We start from the raw sequence: 20,902 nt of genomic DNA on the forward strand, positions 1-20,902 counted from the left end.
GCACAATGTAAATAAGCAGACAAGGAATAATTAAAATTTTTTGACTGAACAACACAAGTTCTACAACTTTAACAGACAACAGTAAAAAGTTATGCAACTTCAAGTTTAAGACGCTACCTCTAAAATTTTAACAGACTCTCACAGAAAGGATGAGTCAGCTCTCAGAAAGCACAGTCTACATTTTAATTACCATCTTGGTAGAAACAATGTAAAGTACCATAACTGACAGTTTGCTTGCATTTATGTATCTGCAGTCCTTGTACACAGTGAAATCTTTGTGCCGCAGTACGGTAGCACACAGTTACAGGAGCCAGAACAAAACGGTGCAGCTTACTGATGAAATTTTGGGCAGCAGCTGTAGAAGGTGAATCAGTACGATTTCTTTTGGTCATTGGGACCAGCCCAACATAACTGCAAAATAAATTTCCATCCTGCACCCCTCTCTTTTGAGTAGAGTGGGAGTTGACATTTTGTATCCAGTGTTCACGAGTATGTGCAAAAATTTAATATCTTATTGATTCAGATAGGCAACATTAATGTTTGTGATAGAAGCTTTCTCAAATAAATAGATAAAGAAATTATTTGTAAACAGTATTACCAATGTATAAACACAAGTTCAATTTTCTTTCATATTTCACTAATAGTGATAAAAACAATGCAACATACATGAGTCGTATTAATGACAGAGTGCATTACAATTGTTGTCTGATTATTATCTATAAATACTGTAGGGAATGAATATGTCATTGTAAATAAGGTAATAAGTGAACTAATTTGTTATTGTCTTTCTAATTGTGAAATATAAACTTCCACAACTGGAAATGTCACACTTATTAAAACATTCCTGAGTATTAAGCTGTGGTCAGGTGAATTTTTTACTGAAACTTTATGTTTCACCCCTGTCTGTAATTGACATCTTCAAGGAGGGTTGTAGCTTCTTTGTAAGTCTGATGCACATCCTGACTTCGTTCGCTAGTGAGCAATAATGTGTATTAGGTCTCTGAGAAGATGTCCTCCACAAATGGGGATGAAATGGTATGTTTCAACAAGAAATTCATCTGACCACATACCATAATAGCATAGAATATTTCTAATACATGTGATTCTGAATCCATTATTGCAGACACATTTCTCATGTTGATTATAGAGTATTTAATTTAACAATGAATCACAACAGAGCATTTGTGGAGTTATTTTTTTATACCCAGTATGCCACAATGAAATTTTTAGTTTTCAACAATAAGGGATCTTCTGAATCACTTTTTTACACATTGGCAGTGTACACAACCCTTTCTTTACCAGTGTAGCTTATAAGAAACATAGTCTTTCCATAGATGTATTTTGCATCAAACCGATTTTAACTACTCTTTGCCACTGTTTACTTGAAGCTCCATGCCAGTAGTGACTGTTCCTGACAACAGATGGCAGGCGCTAACGCGCGGGAAGAAGGAAACAATTGTTGAGCGTGACTAGTTGCTGGAGTCTTCATTGTGAAGAATTGATAATAAAAAATGTGTAAAATACGTAAGTTTTGCACTTTCGTTAACAGTCAAATAATTATCGTGTGTTGTGACAATCCTTCCTGCATAAGTACATCATACATTTGACTTGCATAATGATTTCCAGATAAGATAAACTGTGAAAAACCTTATGTTGCTTCAAAGCAACAGTGGAATTGAGTGGAAATTCCGTAATATAATGCCTCGCTTTACAAATCTATTGATGTAGGTGTTTGAAATTTTGCTTTGCAGGTATAACATCACATTCTAGACACTTTTTAAATATTGCGTCACTATGTCTGGCTTTTTGACTGATGCTGACCTAGAATATATTATGAATTTACCCGATAATGAGTTCAATGCATACATTGATGTCCCTGATGGGGATATATCAGATGTTGGGGATGAAGATAAAGATGAAAGTCGAAATTGATGAAAGTTCTAAAGCTATTTCCGAAGCAGCTGTCATGAATTTCATTCAGATGGTGGAAAAGGAGGATGGAGCTGAAATTTCGGCAATTAGAGAGGAGCAAGAGACAGAATATGAATTTCCAAAGGTAGGGACCACTAACAGAAGTAACAATATTGAGAAAGTACATAATTATAAGTATAATTACGTATTTTAGACGTCAATGTCTTTAAATTTCAGGATGATGCAGTCAGGAGTGGTAAAGTTATTGATTCTCAGCCAAAATCAGATGTAAGCGACAACAATACGAATGCAGGAGCACCATCTACACGTGAGCAGGAGCAGCAGCAGCAGCAGCAAGTAAAACATAGATGTAAGCGTAGTGATTATAAATTTAGAAAAAGTGATTTTGTGGTACAAGACACAGAATGGAAAGGATCACTTCCACCACCACCAGTAGAGGAAATGACACCTTTGCAATATTATAAAATATTTATGAATGATGACATATTTGAACTCATTGCTGAGCAATCTAATATCTATGCTTTGCAGAAAGATTCAGTTTCTTTGCAGACGAGCAAAAATGAAATGGAGCAGTTTGTTGGTATTTTACTGCACATGTGCATAATCAAAATGCCTTCCATTCATTTATACTGGTCGAATGAGTGTAGGTATTCACCAATAGCTGATGTGATGAGCAGAACTCGCTTCTTCCAGCTACTGCGGTATTTTCATGTTGTCAATAATCAAGACTTGCCCGAAGCTAATAGTAATCGTGACAAACTTTTCAAGATTCGCCCACTTTTATCTGCATTGCAGTCATCATTGAAGACACTCCCTCCAGAAGAATACCAAGCTATTGATGAACAGATAATACCATTCAAGGGTAGAAGTGGTTTGAAACAGTACATAAGAAATAAGCCTCACAAGTGGGGCTACAAATCTTTTACGAGAGCTGGTGCTTCAGGCATGATGTATGATTTTGAAATTTATGTTGGCAAAAACACCTGCAGTGATCGAGGATTAGGTTTGTCTGGGGATATTGTTTTGGCATTGACGGAAACATTGCCAGAGAAACAGCATTTCAAAGTGTTTGCTGATAGTTGGTTTTCTTCTATACCATTAGCAATTGCCCTGAAAGAAAGGGGCATTGAATTCTGTGGCACTGTCAGGACAGACAGGTTGGGAAAATGTCCCTTGAAAACTGAAGCGCAGCTCAAGAAAACTGGACGTGGCTCCTGTGACTGGAGAGTGGAAACAACAAACAATGTAGCTTTAGTACGCTGGTTTGACAGAAAATGCATAAATTTCGTGTCAACATATGCTTGTGTTGAGCCGTTGGCAACATGTAGACGCTATTCTGCATCTGAAAAGAAATTCATTGATGTACCTAGACCTTACATAGTGGAAAAGTACAACAAACATATGGGGGGCGTGGACCTTGCTGACATGTTGATAGAACTATACCGTATCAACTTGAGGTCACGGAAGTGGTATATGCGCATTGTGTACTGGTGTTTGTCTGTAGCAGTTGTCAATGAATGGCTACTCCACCGTCGTCATATGGTCCAACGTGGCAAAACCTCAAAGATGTCACTCCTGCAGTTCCAAGCTAATATTGCTGCAAGTCAACTGCTTGCGGGGAAATCAGGTTCCCAAAAGAAGAGAGGAAGACCAAGTTCTGAAATGTTGACAAGGACGCCTGCAGCAAAAAGGACCGTATGTGTAGCTCCAGTTATGGATGTACGTTTTGATGGGTTCGAACACTTTGCAGATATGTTAGAGAAGAAAGGTCGATGTAAAGTTTGCATTAAGTCTACTACACAAATTTTTTGCACCAAGTGTAAAGTGCATCTGTGTCTCACAGTAAATAAGAAGTGTTTCCACATCTTTCATGGAATATAATAACTTCATAAGGCAAAGATACAACACACACTGATGTCTGATGAGGTACGTGAAAGTAAAACAGTGAAATGTTTGCAGTACAAAAATTTCAAATTTTTACTAATACACAGAGCTGAATTTGTTAATTACTCGAAGGAAAATTAGTCATCACCACATTGTCAATAATAAAAATGCTGTGCATAGACTTCTAAGCTATAAAATGTGATGTATAAACCAATATTTTGCTTACATGAACCCATGTTTATTGAATTTTGTTTCTATGATGTCACCACCTGTAAGAACCACTGTTGCTTAAAAGCAACATCAAAAAATTTTTTGGAATAAAACATATTAAAAAAAGATTATATCATATTTTACATTTATTCACCTAAATAAGTGTAAAAACGAATTCAGATATTTTTTTTTCTCAAAACTTCGAAATTCGGTAAAGAAAGGGTTAAAAGTACAAATCAAATAAAATCTTGATTGGAATCATGTTGTGTAGTGTCACAGTTCACCTCTGAAAGATGCAAAAATTCAAATATGACTTCAAAATTTACTGGAACTGACTAACAAAAAATGTGTGTGGTCTTGGGTTCTCCATAACAGAAAAATCTTCAATCAAACATTCAACAACAAATGATTCAACCCAGTTTTTAATATAATCGCAGTATTAAGTGACAACAAATTATGACAGTATTCTTCTTCTGCAAGGTCTCATACGTAAATTACTGCAAGTGCTTGAGATAACTGCTGGCATGTTAAAAATACCTTTTATCAGGCCTTATTTCCAAAATAACTAGTGGGTGTGACTAATTTTGACAAAAATGTGCACAATATCACCTCATAACATGCCTTGTTTTAGTGAAGAAATTTCCCCCTCAGAGGTGTTATAGTGTTCTCATACCCACTGAATATTAATGTTTGAATGCAAATATTTAATAATTTCCATATTTATCTTTTTCAAATACAGCATAACTAGCATTTTTCATGCTGTAAGGCAATTGAACGTTTTAGCTTAAAATACTTACCAAATAAAACACAGAATCCTTGCTTGCATCTGTCTCTTGTTTATGATTTGTGGGCACCAAAGACTTGACACCATCCAGATCCAGACTACCTCCTGTCAGTGTAATTAATGACTTCGAGGTGACATTATTTCTTGTCTGTTGCACAAGTGCTGCCAATACGGGCTGAGTCAACACTGCACTAGTTTTTGTGGAAGTAGATGTGGTAGTAGTTGTAAGAGTAGTTGTTCCAGTGATCACTACACTATTGGCTGAGCTATGATTGGAATGTACAACAGTGTTCACATTTAAGGGAGGCACTCTCATCACAGGTCTTGCCGATGTGCTAGATGTAACAATCCTATTCACTGATGAACTTGAAACAGATGAACTATTCACTGATTTTGAAAGAACTGTTACTCTTTGCCCATTTGGTAATACTCCTGTAAGCATTATTAGTGAATTAGTTTCACAATACAATTACCAAAAGAAAAAATATATAAATATTTGCATGTAAACACCAGTTTTGGCAATAGCAATTTCATAACAGTATGCATGCAAGCACACCCCGTAACAAAATAGTCATGGCTTTTGATAGATAATTAATTCATATTCAACAATGGCTGACACTTTTTATTTTTCAGATCTATGCCAAAGTCAATACAGTAAAAAGAAAGGAGAATCTGATGCAATTCATATAAATTCACAGAAGGAAAATTGAAAATATCAAGAATAACATACATTTGGATTTGCAGCAAAAGATGTAAAAATATGACTATCAACATGTAAAAATCAAACAGTGGAAAATCCAGGATGGAATGCAGCAATACTATGAAAGGAAAGTTGCCTCTCACCAAACAACAGAAATTCTGAGTCGCAGATACGCACAACAAAAAGACTTCACAATTAAAGCTTTCTGCCATAGTAAACAGTAAATGACACACACACACACGCACCTCATACACATGATAGTCGTGTGTATGAGGTGTGTGTGTGTGTGTGTGTGTGTGTGTGTGTGTGTGTGTGTGTGTGTGTGTGTGTGTGTGTGTGTGTGTGTGTGGTCTATTGTTGACGAACGCCCTATGGTCGAAAGCTTTAATTGTGAGTCTTTTTGTTGTGCCTATCTGCGACTCTGCATCTCCACTGCATGGTGAGTAGCAATTTTCCTTTCATAGAAACACACGTAACATACATGTATATAAGCCATAACAAGAAAACCATGCTACTTTCCAACAAAGCCTAACTTCAAAAGCTTTCTTTTTTTTTCCTTCCCATAAATTCCAGACTTCAAATAGCAATTGTTGGAGACAGCATCACGTGTGTGTAGTGTTGCCGAATAGATTGTCAAATATAGTCAACAATTCTCCTTCATAATTTCCTGTATTGTTCTGAGGAAATAGAAAGTATGAAGATGTGTTTTACATACTGAGTTATCACTGAAAATGTGGGTTGCTACAAAAGCACATTGGATCATAATCTAAATTACCAATGCATCAAGTTTGGTAGCCACATGGTCACAGACAGAGTGAATTACCAAAATTAAATAAATATTTAAAAAAATAGCATATAATATTTCTAAATGAATCTTGTAAGCACCAAAAAGACACACAGTGTTGAAGAACTATCTCGTCCCCTATGTACTTGGAGGTATCTAAGGGAACATGTTTGCAAGAATCTTCATGTAGGTACAAAACTGCAACACAGAATGCACCTGGTGCTCAAGAAGGACTGTGGTTGGTTGATCGCTGACTGTTATAGTGTTGTTTTTCCAAGACACCAATGATCAGTAACTTTCTGCTTCATATGTGCAAGGGTCCTTCACAGCTTTTATTTATACCCACATCACAAGTCAATAGCCTGTACTAAACACATCTACTGGTTACAACATTGGAATTGTCCCCTCATAAATGAACTACAAAATGTGAACTTAATAATAAAGAATTGGGAAATAAATAATGAAATAATGCAATGGAAAAAAGGAAGAAGGAATAATATTTTTAATAAACTTTTTGATGGCCCCAAAAATTATTAAAAAGTTGTGGCTATGTGACTGGGAGTTACTTGTGTTCCATCAAGAGTCTTGTCCTCCAGATGCTGGAGAAAACTGAGAATTGTTAAAAAACACCACACACACACACAATGACAACAACAACAACAACCCATGAACCATATTAACTCTCAACTACCTCAAGTGTGGGCTACTACTCAAGTGTTACTGTGGACACTTTCTTCAGGGAACTATAAAACTGTTTTCTCGAAGGCATGTAGGCATCTCTGATATGAAAGACTGAATGTGAACAATAACCATAAAGCACATCCCACTTACTGGATGCCATGATGTATTGGGCAAGCAAATGTTGCACGATGCTGGAATAATCACACTGCCAGTTCTTAACTATACTGATGTGGATCATTATGCATTAATGCCTTTAAAAGATCTTCACTAAACCTCAAAGGTCCTCCTGAATGTGGAGAGTCGCTAATGTCAAAATGAGCCTCCATATAAATAGAAAACCATTTTAAAGCTGTGTTCTGTCCAATGGCATTATCCCCATACATGGCACAGATGTTTCTGCCAGCCTCTGCTGCTGTCAAGCCTCTATTGAAGCATATGATGGAAGTGTTCTGATTTCTCCACGTGGCACTCCATTGTCTAGCATCCACAGCTCCATTCACTATCACAAAATGACAATATAAACTCAAACAGCAACAATGAACTATAAATAAAAAATTGACAATTGATAAATAAATCTACTGTAACCGGAATACCCACAAAGTTGTGCATTTCTGATTATTGTTAGTTGTTACCTCTGTGTGTGTGTGTGTGTGTGTGTGTGTGTGTGTGTGTGTGTGTGTGTGTGTGTCGTGCGCGCGCTCACTGCACTGCATGGGTCCACAAACATGTGATATAATAGTGAAATAGGAACAAAACTTAGAAGTATCTTAATATATTACCAGTTGAGTTTGCTTGGACCGTCTGGCTGGCTGATAAAGGCTGAACAATTTGTGCAGATGATGTAAGCAAGATGTGCCTACCACCAGATGACTGAACTATCTGTGCAAATCCTGCTGATACTGGTATCTTCTGTATACCATCTACTGGTTTTGACTGTTGAACTTGTATGGAATTTGGTTGCAATACTATTTGATGCTGCTGTTGGTGGTGTTGGTTTTGCGCTGCAGTGACTGGAACAGCTGGTAAACATTTTTCATGAATGAGCATCTGGCAGATAATGATGATAAACATGGAATTTAAGTGCATAAGAAAACACACCGTTATCATCCTAATCCAACATTCTCAGAATAAATGGCAAAGAAATATTTTACAAGCCTGCTTCACTACAGAGTGAACGTTAATGTATACATAATGAGTGTACTATTTCTGGAGTATGATAACTGTCTAAGACAACAATGAACTAAAGTCTATAAAAATTCTTTCTAGAGAAGTTACTCTGAATAACACAAAGAAACGACAATGGAAGAGGCATTTATAGGAACATAAATTTTCTACACCTTTCAACTCTGAATGACAAAGATTTCAAGATGAAAATTTACTCAAGGAAACTATAAAATTATGATACAAAATTGCTGACCAATATGTCCCTTCAATATGTGAACTATTTAGTACACAGCTCTATCCTAGCTTTCAGAACTAACAGTGTCTTCATTGCAAAGGAGAGAGGGATAGGTTGGTGAAGTTTAAAAGCAATGTCAGATCACTCAGCACAGAGGATGAAAGGGATCCATCTGTTGGAAGGACAAAGGGAGACAAAGATAAAGGTAGAGGCAACAGAGAGAGTAGGAGAATAAAGATAGTACAGGTGAGCATTCAGACCAGTGATAATGAGCACAAGTGAGAAGTAACGATGGACTAAGAAAAAAAGAAATGACTTAATAGTGCAACCAAGAATTAAGGAGGAATAGGAGGATAGTAAAAAATCCGATAATCCGATGTGAAGCGAGGGAGACCAAAAAAGAAAAAGCAAAAACCAATAAGGAAAATAATTAAATAATACATAATAAATAATAATATCAAAAGATGATGGAGAGTGTATGTTAATGGAATTTTCAAATCCATGGAGGTTTTGGAATGTGATGATATACTGGAGGTCAAGTTCCCATCTCCAAGGTTCAGGAAAACCTTTCACTTGTAATTTATTTTCTATGCACCAAGCCATGTGATTATGCATGATGCAGAAGGATTTCTTCCTTACTAGCAGCTCCCTGATAATTAATTTTGTTTTCTTTTGCATTATCAGCATTCAACTATGCACATGTTTTTACTTAATACGTCTTACAATCCTCTGTATAGCTTCTGACTCCCCAGTGTGATGTGCAACACAATACACATTGCCTTTGTCCCTTTCTCATATTTCATTTGAAAGAAGGAATCCCTGGTCATCAGTTACAAGCACATATCACTTAAGTACCAGTCCTCCAATACTTTCCATAATCAATACCCAATCAGATATAATTTGTAATTGAGGAGAATTAAACATAGTACACTATATTTCAGTGAGAGGAACGGCTTCATTTTATCATTTACTGGAACAGAAGCAAAAAGCAACTGGACAGAAATTTACAGATACAACTGTTACTGTTTGGAGTATAGAGGATCGAGGATAAACAAAAGTAGAGGGGAGAGGGGGGAGGGGGGGGGGGAGGAGAGAGAGAGAGAGAGAGAGAGAGAGAGAGAGAGAGAGATAGAAAAGAAAAAGAATGCCACATGAAAATCCTGATCAAAAAACCCCCATGTACAACTTTCTTACATTTAATAAGTATTTCTGTCTGTCCCTGTGAAAAACTACTGAAACTTCTTTTTAACTAATCCCATCTCTGAAAAACTTCATTAAAAAAGTAATAATATGAAAATAGAAACCCACTTTGATGAAATTTTATCATGACCAGACATTTGTGTGTGTTTTCTCATATTTTATTTGAACGAAGGAATCCCTGGTCATCAGATACAAGCACATATCACTAAGTACTAACCCTCCAATACTTTCCATAATCAATACCCAATGACAGAAATTTTATAATTGAGGAGAATTAAACATAGTACACTATGTTTCAGTGAGAAGAATTGCTTCATTTTATCATTTACTGGAACTGAAGCAAAAAGCAACTAGACAGAAACTTACAGATACAGCAGATTACTGTTTGAGTACAGAGGATAAATGAAAGCGAGAGAGAGAGAGAGAGAGAGAGAGAGAGAGAGAGAGAGAGAGACAGAGAGAGAGAGTTAGCCAGAAAAGAAAAAGAAAGCCACATGAAAATCCTAATCAAAAAGCCCCACATGTACGACATTCTCACATTTAATAAGTATCTCTATCTGTCCCTGTGAAAACCTACTGAAACTTCTTTTTAATTAATCTCATATTCGAAAAATTTCATTAAAAAAGTAATAAAATGACATTTTATCATGACCAGACATTTGTGTGTGTATCTCTTAATTTTGAACAGGTTATAGTAAAATGCTAATAGATTAAATGACAATAATTCACGATCAGTTCTTTTGGTTGACAGATAGTTTTCTTAGTCAATTTATGACTCCATTCTATCTTTTTCACTGATAAGTACATGGTAACATAAACTCCACTCACTGATTAGGTCTTACGCTTGTTCTGACCGGCCAACTGCTGCTTTCAACGCAGCACGAGGAGCAATCTACAATCATGGAACATCTGACTGATGTTGCCAATACCTTCATTTGTTACTGATAGTAGATGAATCCTGATGATGCCATTGTGTATTTATTCAATCATCTCTTCATTTGGCTTCAGAAGGGCTGACTGGTGCTGCACCAGATCTCCTATCTCAGAAAAACTCTGAGGAGGTATTGGGAATCGAACCTGGGTCTTTCTGCAATGAAGACAGTGATGCTAATCTTTTGGCCATGAAGGCAATCTAAGTAGATGGTCTACACTTTAAATCACGATGTGGCTCAGTGGCTATGAGATAGAAATATCAGACTACAGATCTAACAGTCTAGGTTTCAATCCCTGGTCAGTCCTAGGATTTTTATTCATCACTTGTCAGGCAATGTTGTCCCATGGTTTGGAGTCCATGTAAAACTGCATGTTCCCTATAACGGGCTAAGTAAGTCAGTTCAAAGGCTGGAAGAAGATAAGGTCATGTCACCTCCAGTAGGCACTATTAAAGCACTGTGGTGTTCAAGTTGACAGCTTTGAAACCGTATCACTGTAATAAAGAGCTGCACTGTCATCAGACTGTGAAGTTCAGCTATCAAATGTACCAGAGTGTAGATTTAAACACGAGTCTTTCTTAACACAATGCAGATAGCATATCAAGAATATCCAAACAGCCAACATTTTTATTCCACAGAAAAAATCTAAACATGAAATGCTGATTGAATATAGTGGAACAATTAGCTTACAAGGATTTATGTAGCAATTTTGAGCAAATTTGTATGCTGGCAGGTGGCATGTCACCTGATTTAATATCATGAATATTAACTTAAAGCCTAAGCTTGCAAACTTCGCAGAAACTTGTGATTGTAGCAGTTGGCATCATAGTGAAACAACGAACTGTCACTGCTGTTTGTTACTTCAGTTCTGTCATGCAATAACTCATTGAATGGGGGATTGGAGGCCCACGGTTGTATTTTCTGCTGAAAGCCTGTTCTGCCTCGGTGCCAATGATGGCCGTGAGTTGATTAGGAGCAGGCCAGGTGAGTGCCTGTAACCAACCTGTCTGTATCCTAGACAAACTGTACCTACATCTGTTCTTATGGTGTGGTGTGTGATTGCATATGACAGCAGGAGCACTCACACTGGTTACCCCATGCATCCTGACTGCAAATCTGTATATCAGTCAGGTGATTTGACCTGTTTTGCTGCCTTTCATGAACAGTATTCCATATGGTATTTTCCAATAGGATAACGTTCACTCACAAACTGCTGTTGTAACCCAACATTCTCTACAAAGTTTTGACATATTATGTTCACCTGTCTGATCACAAGATTTGTCTGCAGTCACATGTGTATAGAACATCATTGGACAACAACTCCAGCACCATGCAGAACCAGCATTAATTGTCCCTGTACAGACCAAAAATGAGCAACAGGCATGAAACTCCATCCCACAAACTGACATCTGACACCTGTATGACACAATGCATGCACATTCACATGCTTGCATTCAAAATTTCTGGTTGTTATACTGGTTTTAATGTACCAGCATTTCACATTTTCAATAGCTTTTTTCGTACTTACATTAATATGTGACCTTGCTAAGTTATCACTTAGATACACTGACAGAAAAAGAATGCCTGTACCTAGAAATAATTATGTAGAGTAATGAAATTTAGAGAATACATTTGTCTAGGTGACATATTTAAATGATTAATGTTGCAAGATCACAGATTAATGTAAGTGCAAGAAAAGTCATTGCAAATGTGAAGTGCTGTTACATTAATAATCACCGTAACCACCAGAATGCTGAATGCAAGCATGCAAATGTGCAGTGTCACATAGGTGCCAGATGTCAGTTTGTGGGAATACAGGAACGGTGGTTAATGCTGTTTGTGGATGATGCTGGAGTTGTCATCCAATGATGTTCCTAACTTGCTCAACTGGAGACAGATCTGGTGATCAAGCAGGCCAAGGCAACATGTTGAGCCTTTGTAGAGCATGTTGGGTTACAATAGTTGTACATGGGCAAGTGATATCCTGTTGGAGAGTGCACCATGAAATGCTGTTCATGAATGGTAGCACAACAGGTCAAATAAACAGACTGACATACAAATCTGCAGTCAGGGTGTGTGGGATAACCACAAGAGTACTCCTGCTGTCATATGAAATTTCACCACAGACCAGAACTCCAGTTTGTCTAGGCTGTGGAGAGATTTGTTGCTAGTGCTCAGCTGGCCTCCTCCTAACCAACACCTGGCCGCCACTGGCAATGAGGCAGGACTGGCTTTCATCAGAAAACACAACAGCCCTCCGCTCCACCCTCCAATGGTCTCTCATTTAGCACCACTGGAGATCCAAATGGTGGTCGTTTGGGATCAGATGCTGCGAAGTGTCTGGCTTGGAGCTATAACTGAAGTAACTGATTTGTGTCACTGGGATGGCAACTGCTGCTGCTCAAACTGCCACTGCAGACGGAGTACGATACACCACAGCCGTATGCCGAACACAACAGTCTTCCCTCTTGATAATGTCATTTGGTCGAGTCCGGTCTTTTTGTGACAGTACCTTGCTGTGAACATCATGCCAGCAAATATGTACAGTGACTACATTCTTGCCAAGTCTTTCTGCAGTATCACGGAAGGAACGTTCAGCTCCTTGCAGTCCTGTTACAGGACCTCGTTCAAACCCAGTGAGCTGCTGTTAATGGTATCTTTATCGTCTTAAAGGAATTCTTGGCTAATGTTAACTCACTAAGTCCAATCTCAAAGGTAACTAATGCTCATGCCTGTTAAAGCACATATTTAAAGCATACTCAATTTGCATCCTCATAGTGGCGCTGCTGTGCCACTCTTTATGTGACTGGCATGAAATTTGAATAGATGTCATCTTTCAGATGTAGAAACATGCCTACTAACTTTTGTTTACCTCGCACAACTCCTTCTGGGTATTGGAAATTTGTTTCCATCAGTTTATGTTACCAAGACAAATGGTTCTCGAAATTTGTTTACCCTACACTGATTATTTTTTGGTGTTGGGATTTTTTTCTGTCTGTGTATGTAGTGGGTGATATTGTTTATGAGATAATTCCCCTTTTCCAGATTATGACATCACAATGAGTTAAATGTGAGTCAATTAAATCTGCAAGAATTGCAGTGTATTTCTGGAAATTTCACTGTAATACACAATCATTTACCATAATTGATGTTTCTTGCTCTACTGACACTGTGAGATCAAAATTGTTTCACACTTTCTAATGCCTGTAGGAAAAGAAGTACCAGATTCCATAAACCCAATTTCCAGAAAGCAGGGCCCCACTACACTCTGTCAACGAAGAACCGAGCAAACGGAATATGTTCTCTCAGATGTGAGAGTGGCTCGAAGACATCTTAAGTAACAGAGCCCAGTACTTTGCTGCGGTGGTGAGTGTTCATCACAGACAAGGGTATCATCATGTGTGTCCCACGGATGTGTGACAGGACCACTCTCATTCTCAATATATATTAATGATTTGACACACAGTGTGAGCAGCAATCTGCAACTGTTTGCTGGTGATGCTGTAATGCATGGGACAAGATCGTCACAATTCCTGTTTGGTTTGATGAATGGTAGAAAAATGTAAGTTAATGCAGATGAGTACGAAAAACAATCCCGTAATGTTCAAATACAGTATTGCTGGTATGATGTTCTTCAGAGTCAAGTCAATTAAATATAACCATAATGTTGGAAAGCAATGTGAAAAGGAACGAGCACATAAGGATGGTAATAGGGAAGGCAAATGGTCGACTTCGGTTTATTGGTAGAATTTTGGGAAAGTGTAGCTCATTTTCAAAGGAAACTGCATATCAAACACTAGTGTAACCCATTCTTGAGTTCTTTTCAAGAGCTTGTGATCATCACCAGGTCAGATTAAAGGACAACACTGAAGGATTTCAGGGACATGCTGCTACATTTATTAACAGCAGTTTTGACCAACATATCTATTACAGAGATGCTTTGTGAACACAAAAGGGAATTCCTGGAATGAAGATAACATTTTTTTCTGCAATACACTATTGAGAACTGTCGTTTCCTCCTGGCTACAAAAGATTCTACTGCCAACATATATTCATTTTGCATAAGGTCTGCAAAGACTCATATGGAGGTGTATACAGTCATTTTTTCCTCACACTGTCTTCGAGTGGAACAGGAAAGGAAATGACTAGTAGTGGTACAAGGTACCCTCCAGCAGGCACCATATGGCTTGTGGTTTATTTATGTAGATATAGATCAGCAGTGGTTTGCATGACAGTGAAGTTTTTTCAATTCATCGTAACGTATTAAAAAACACTTAAAAATAGGAATCATTCCCTGAAAATGGTTGTTTGCAAGATGATGGAACAAACATCATGATGACCAGCAGCAAATTTTTTGACTGTAAAAAAATCGAAACCATCAACACATCATATCGTTTACTGTAGTGTCCAACTGTGTATGCATTGACATTTGTTGCATGCATTACTTGGTGAGGCAAATCGATTACCCAACCATAGTGGGAACTAATTCCACTTACAGCAGCGTACATTTTTACCACACAGTGCGAGCATGCAAACTGAACACAAAAAATATCACTGAAAATACTTTAGACTGCATTTTCTCATGTTGAGAAATTAGAAGGAATGATTATGTTTTATTTGGTAAAAAACCTTCACTATACAAGATCACACAAATTTGTCTTTATTTTTGACAACCTGGTTCAACAGATATAACTGTGTAATGTGCATAATGACAATACTGTCAGAGGTTCTAACAATGAACACGTTTTGAAACAAATATTTTTTGAAGACCAGAAGATAACTATGATATCAATCAAAACTGACTGTCAAAAATAAAGATGAATTTATGGGAACTTGGCTATGGAAGGGAAATAGCTATCACAGGAAGCTGCAACAATTTTCTGTTAACATCATTAATATTATTAACACTGACAACAAGAAAGGCATGATAGTGCTGACAGAGAAGACAATGGAAGGTGCAAGCAAATGTCGACAAGAAAACATTGAGCGAGTCAATGGTATGCATATTATGGAAGGAGGGACACAATGCCGAGTAGTACAGGATTCAGCTATTTGCCCCAAAGCAGAATAAGCAAAATGCACACAAAAATATTTAATTGACGAGACAAATTAATATGCTATCATACTGCAATGTCTGAGATATTAGAAGCAATAGAAGGGAATATTATCTCCACAAAAAATTCACAGCTTTTAATGCACAGAACTGGTCTTCCAGGCTAGCGAAGAAACTTGCAATATTTTCCCGCGACGTCTTAGACATGGGTTCATTTTAGCAGCTGCCAGAGAACACTAGAAAACAGGCATTACTGTGTGTGGGCAGTTACAATGACGTAGGAAGCCCGTATGTTCGTACACATATAGCATTCAGAGATCTTACATGACGTCATAAAAGAAATAGGACATCAGAGGATACTCCAAGAGCATAGGAATTTCGTAAACCGTACTAAAATGCATAATTTGGCTTTAAGAACAGATTCAAACGTCCAGATTCACAGTGAAGTAGGCCCCAACCTGATATTAAGCTTTTCAGTGCGCTTTTCGGGATGCAAATTTTCTTGAAGTACCGTACCAGTACTGTATAGCCGCGCAATCTAACACAATGCTTCCCGAGTAGGAAGGTGTGCCAGTCCCCGGAATGAACCCGGTGGATTAGTGTCGAGGTCCGGTGTGCCGGCCAGCCTGTGGATGGTTTTTAAGGTGGCTTTCTATCTACTTTGGCGAATGTGGGTCTGGTTCCCCTTACTCCACCTCAGTTACACTATGTCGGCTATGAGTTAACAAGCATTGTGCTCTCATTTAAATATATGGCCATAAGAGTCAGCTTACAGGAATTGTGAAACGAACCCTGTTGTCCAGGACCGGGTACCACAAAGGGCGCAGATTCACCACAAGATGGGATTTCGCCCGGGATAGGAATTTGGAAAGTGTTAGTTAAGGGATAAGAATCCTGCAAAGTGTTGAAACAAAATTGGATTTTGGAAAGTGTTAGTCGCAGACTATGAACTCTGGAAAGTTTAGAATTGGATTTGAATTCTGCAAAGTGTTTCCCAAAGTATTATCTGAACTTCAACAGGCAGGACCTCTCGCAAAAGTTAAATGTGAGATCGGGTTCAGGACTGAATATTAGGCTTCTTTAATAGTTGTGAAATAACAATTGTAATTCTCACAGTTAATAACAACATTCTGTGACTTAGACCCCAAGTCTGTGGCAGTTTAGGCAGTTTGTGTGGGGGCTCTGAGCTACGAATTTTGTAACAGTTGTGTGCACTGAGATTTTAGCTGTGGTTAAGAGTGATAAAAGAAAAGTAACACGGAAGAAGAGGCGATATCGAAAGCAGGTGGTTCCAGCCAGCAGCGGCATCTTCAACATCGATTCATCGCGCAGCGCCTGTTGCAGTACCACAGCAGAGGCCACAAGATCTTCAGCATTGCCTTCAACTGTAACATCGACAGCAATACTATGGCAGAAGGATCCAACACAACAAAGCTAAGTACCTGTGCTGATAATGAGATTGTGTATGATCCTGTAGTTCAATTGCCAATATTAGATGTCACTAATATTAACCAGTCAGCCAGTGAGTCCAAAAATACTAGCGAGCCGCTTAGCCCGAAGTCAGAGTGGAAGAGTGTGATCAGCGGTGAATTTAGTACGGCAAATATTCCGAAATCAGGCAAGGGAGATGTATATGGAGGAGACATGATGTCGCAATTAATGCAAATGATAAGAGGATTGGGATCCAAAATTGGATTCTGTTAAAACCAATATGGATGACATAAATTTAAAAATTGATTCAGTTCCATCCGAAATAGCTTTGTTGTGAAAGACGAAGTAGGTAAAATTGATAGTGGAACCAAGGAATTGATAGACGGAAAATTAAAAACCATTCAGGATGAAATGGGCAAAATTTCTGATGAAGTTGGGACCCTTGCCTCTAAGGTAGATCAAGCACAGAAAAATTTCAGTGATAAGGTGGAAAAGTTGCAGGCAGATGTGGGAGACAATGTAAGAAACTGGTTGAGTACACAAGATGCTCTAATGGCTGAAACAACAGAGGCTATTAGCAACTTAGCTGTTCAAATAGGTAAAGGGGAGAAAGAAGTAGTCAAAATAAAGGAACAAGTAGAACCTGGCATTAAAATTGAAAATAGTGAAGGTAAAAAGCAAATCAATGAAATAAAAAACGAATTGAATTCTTTAGCTGCACATCAAACCTCTACAGCGATCAGTGTTCTGTGGATGAATGTAGGATCAGTCAAATGTTTTGGAGAAGGCAGGAAATATAACCCAGTAAATTTTCTAGCAGCATGCACGGGTGGTTTTATAAGGGGAATATCCGATGAGGTGAAGATGAAATTCATGAAAACACATTTGGAAGGTGAGCTGCAATCGTGGGCAGATATACACAGTGATACGTTCACTACCTACGAAATATCTGCAAGCAGTTTCCTGAACATGTTCTGGAGTGATTCGAAGCAAACGCGACGCCAAAATGAGTTTCTGAATGGGCCAACATTTAAATACGGGAACAGGTCAATGCAAGAATTTTGTAAATGTGAACTTGCGAGATTAATGCATGTGAAACGTTCATTGAGAGTGCTTACTGAAATTACGAGGTTGAAAAGGTGGTTACCAGAAAATTTGTAGTGGGATCTAGTGCACAGTCCTAGCAACTCAATAGATCAATTTGTGGACTTTGCAGAAAGAATAGAACAGGTGTTGAAATTTAACTGCCAAGTAAGCAGACAAATAGTTTTCAGAGTGTAAATCATAACTACAGTCCGAGACATTACTATGAAAGACGTCCAGGAAGTTATCAATGGAACGCAAACAGCAGTTTTGATAAGGGAAACGGTGACAGGAAAATTAAATTCAAAGGGGTAATAAGAACGAATACTTTCGTGACAGGGACCAACACCAAGAACATAGATTTGAGGGACTGGCACCTGGCGAAATGAACCAGGATAACGGGAGATCGGGAAACTAAGTTTTGCTGCATCTCAGGTCCGGAGATGGCAAAATAAACCGGCGATGAATAGGATATGAGAAAACGGAAATGTGATAAGTGTTAATAAATTGGCAGAAAGGTGACAGAATATTGAAGTGAAATTAGTAAGAGATGAGAATCAAATAGGTAAATTTTCAAATCAGATCGTATGTAAAAGGCATAATCCTAAGATAATGAAAGATAACAATAAAGGCGATGATGACGATTTAGGGCTAAATGATTTGTTTGATGAATGTGAGATGAAAGAGTGTGTGCATGTTAATACAATGAAAGATTCTATGTGCCAAAAGGAGGCTGAGGTGGAGCTGAATTTGCTGGAGTTAGATGGTTTAGAAAATTCTAAAGAGGTACTAACCAGCGGTAACGATTATAGTGATGAAGATGATAATGTTTCAGATGATATTGTGATGGCGTAAGTTGTTAGGAGGTTAATAAGGGTTGCATAGCATTAGTCTCGTCAGCTGTTGATGAATTTGTGTGTGTATCGGCATATATTGGTGAATTATTTTTGAAGGCAGGTAGTAATGAAATTTTATGTGCTGAAGTTACGAAAGTTGAAGCTTCTGGTATTGATACTTCAAAGGAAGAAATCTGTGCATGTCTGTCTACTAATGGAGGTGAACCCAAAATTCTGGATGGATCTGTGGATCTTGAATGTTTGTTTGAGAATGAATGTGGATCTGAATTTGATGTGCAATCTGCAATTAATGTGTCGCAGGAGCGTGTAGGAGAGGAAAAGGTGTTATGCTAAGGTTTAAATCAAAATACAGCGGAATTTAATGGTACGTTTATTCTAAAATTGCATGATGCTGTAGCTATAATGTATGTGATGTAATGGCAGAGGATGGTGAAACTATGAGCGGTTCTTATATTGGGAATTTGTCGACAGAGGTAAATGAGGTTTTATGTAGTGAGTTGTATGATGTATCAGTGGTTGCTGAAAGTGCTGTTTGTGAAGGTGTTTGTGATGACATGGAAGTAAAAAGTAATGCTTTATTTTATGATAATGATGTTGTAGCCACTAATGTCAATAATTTTAAGGGAGAACACAGTGAGTTTGATCTAATATAGAAACTGAAATTTGGACAGAATGGTATCTTAAGGAGGAATGTGATTTTACTGTAGCTGATTGGCGAAACATCATGATCGTTATTGCCTCATTTGTGGACTCGAGAGAACTTTACGATAGCGAGAGGTCTAGAAGAACAAGAAGGAGGAAAAAAATAAATAAATAAATTGGGGCAAAAGAGGCATTTAATGGATAATTTTGGGACGAGTATGAAATTGAGGGGTAGATCAAACAGGATTTATTGTCGCTTGTTTGTTGTTCGTTGCATAAGGATTTTTTTCGGTACAAGGTCCGTGCAGTTATAAAGAGATAGTTTAGACACACATTTGGGTGAGAGGAGGTCGGAGGACTCAATTATTCGGTGAACAGTATCAAGTCAAAAATCAGTACAAGGTATGCATATGTTTTGAGGGGTATATAAGGGATTTATTTATGTGTATGTATGTGTTAGGCTTAAGTTTTTTGATGGAAAAATCTTTGATGCTGCATATTTTCATATTACAAAAGTATAAATTCGAATTCTGCCAACAGGAAAAGTTGATGGTTTAAGTTAATACACATAGTGTCGCTACAAGGAAAGCAAAGCTTTCGCATGTCTGTCTCGAAGATTAATAAGCTACAAGAGAAGCAAAGCTTTCACATATAATGTTGATCTGTTTAGCGCATGTTACACTGTAAGATGCATCACACAAATATGCCAGTAAATTTTTTAATACCGACATAAATCTCTCATCTTCTGGGCTGCAGTATTATTCTGCAGTAGTGGGATACAGTAATATCCTTTGTTAGAGTATTGGTTCTTACCAGTCAAATTTACAAAAATTTAACTGAAAACTAAAACAACGAAAAATTCCCGGAATTCTAAAAAATTCCCGGGTTTTTCTCGGTTTTCTCCAGGATGAAAAAATTCCCGGGTTTTTCCCGGATCTCCCGGTTGTCCCAGGTCGTATACAACATGACATCCATGCTTAATCATGACATACTGGATCTATGGAATATGTATCTCAAATAAAATAAAATAAAAATAAAATAAGGCTACTATGAATGTGATGTGGATACAAGTTGCTTTCTTTTTCATGCATATAAAACTAAAGAGGACCGATATAAGTCTTCTCTTATCATTACACGGGAATCACAACAAATGTTAGCTGAAATTCACCTTTGACGGTTCCTTCTTGATTCACTAACTGAATTGCATATGCCTGAGACGAAGTTCCTGTTGATGGTACTCGTAAAGTAATGCCTGGAAAGCAAGCAATGACAAAATAAATTAACACATGTAACTGAAATAAATGTGAAGCACTTAATCAGTGTAACTAAA

General features: G+C 37.7%; 1 protein-coding gene across 3 annotated transcripts in view; it reads right to left on the reverse strand.

The window, feature by feature from the left end:
• LOC126259706 (helicase domino) overlaps positions 1–20,902 on the reverse strand; it is a 444,931-nt gene that overhangs the window by 262,120 nt on the left and 161,909 nt on the right. For all 3 annotated transcript variants that reach the window (XM_049956690.1, XM_049956698.1, XM_049956682.1), the window contains exons 20-22: positions 20,741–20,824; positions 7,755–7,994; positions 4,824–5,242 (exon numbers count right to left, since the gene is read on the reverse strand). In XM_049956690.1, coding sequence (XP_049812647.1) covers positions 4,824–5,242; positions 7,755–7,994; positions 20,741–20,824 — 743 coding nt within the window. The remainder of the gene's footprint in view (positions 1–4,823; positions 5,243–7,754; positions 7,995–20,740; positions 20,825–20,902) is intronic.

This window comes from Schistocerca nitens, chromosome 1, assembly GCF_023898315.1.
Source record: "Schistocerca nitens isolate TAMUIC-IGC-003100 chromosome 1, iqSchNite1.1, whole genome shotgun sequence".
Lineage (NCBI taxonomy): Eukaryota > Metazoa > Arthropoda > Insecta > Orthoptera > Acrididae > Schistocerca > Schistocerca nitens.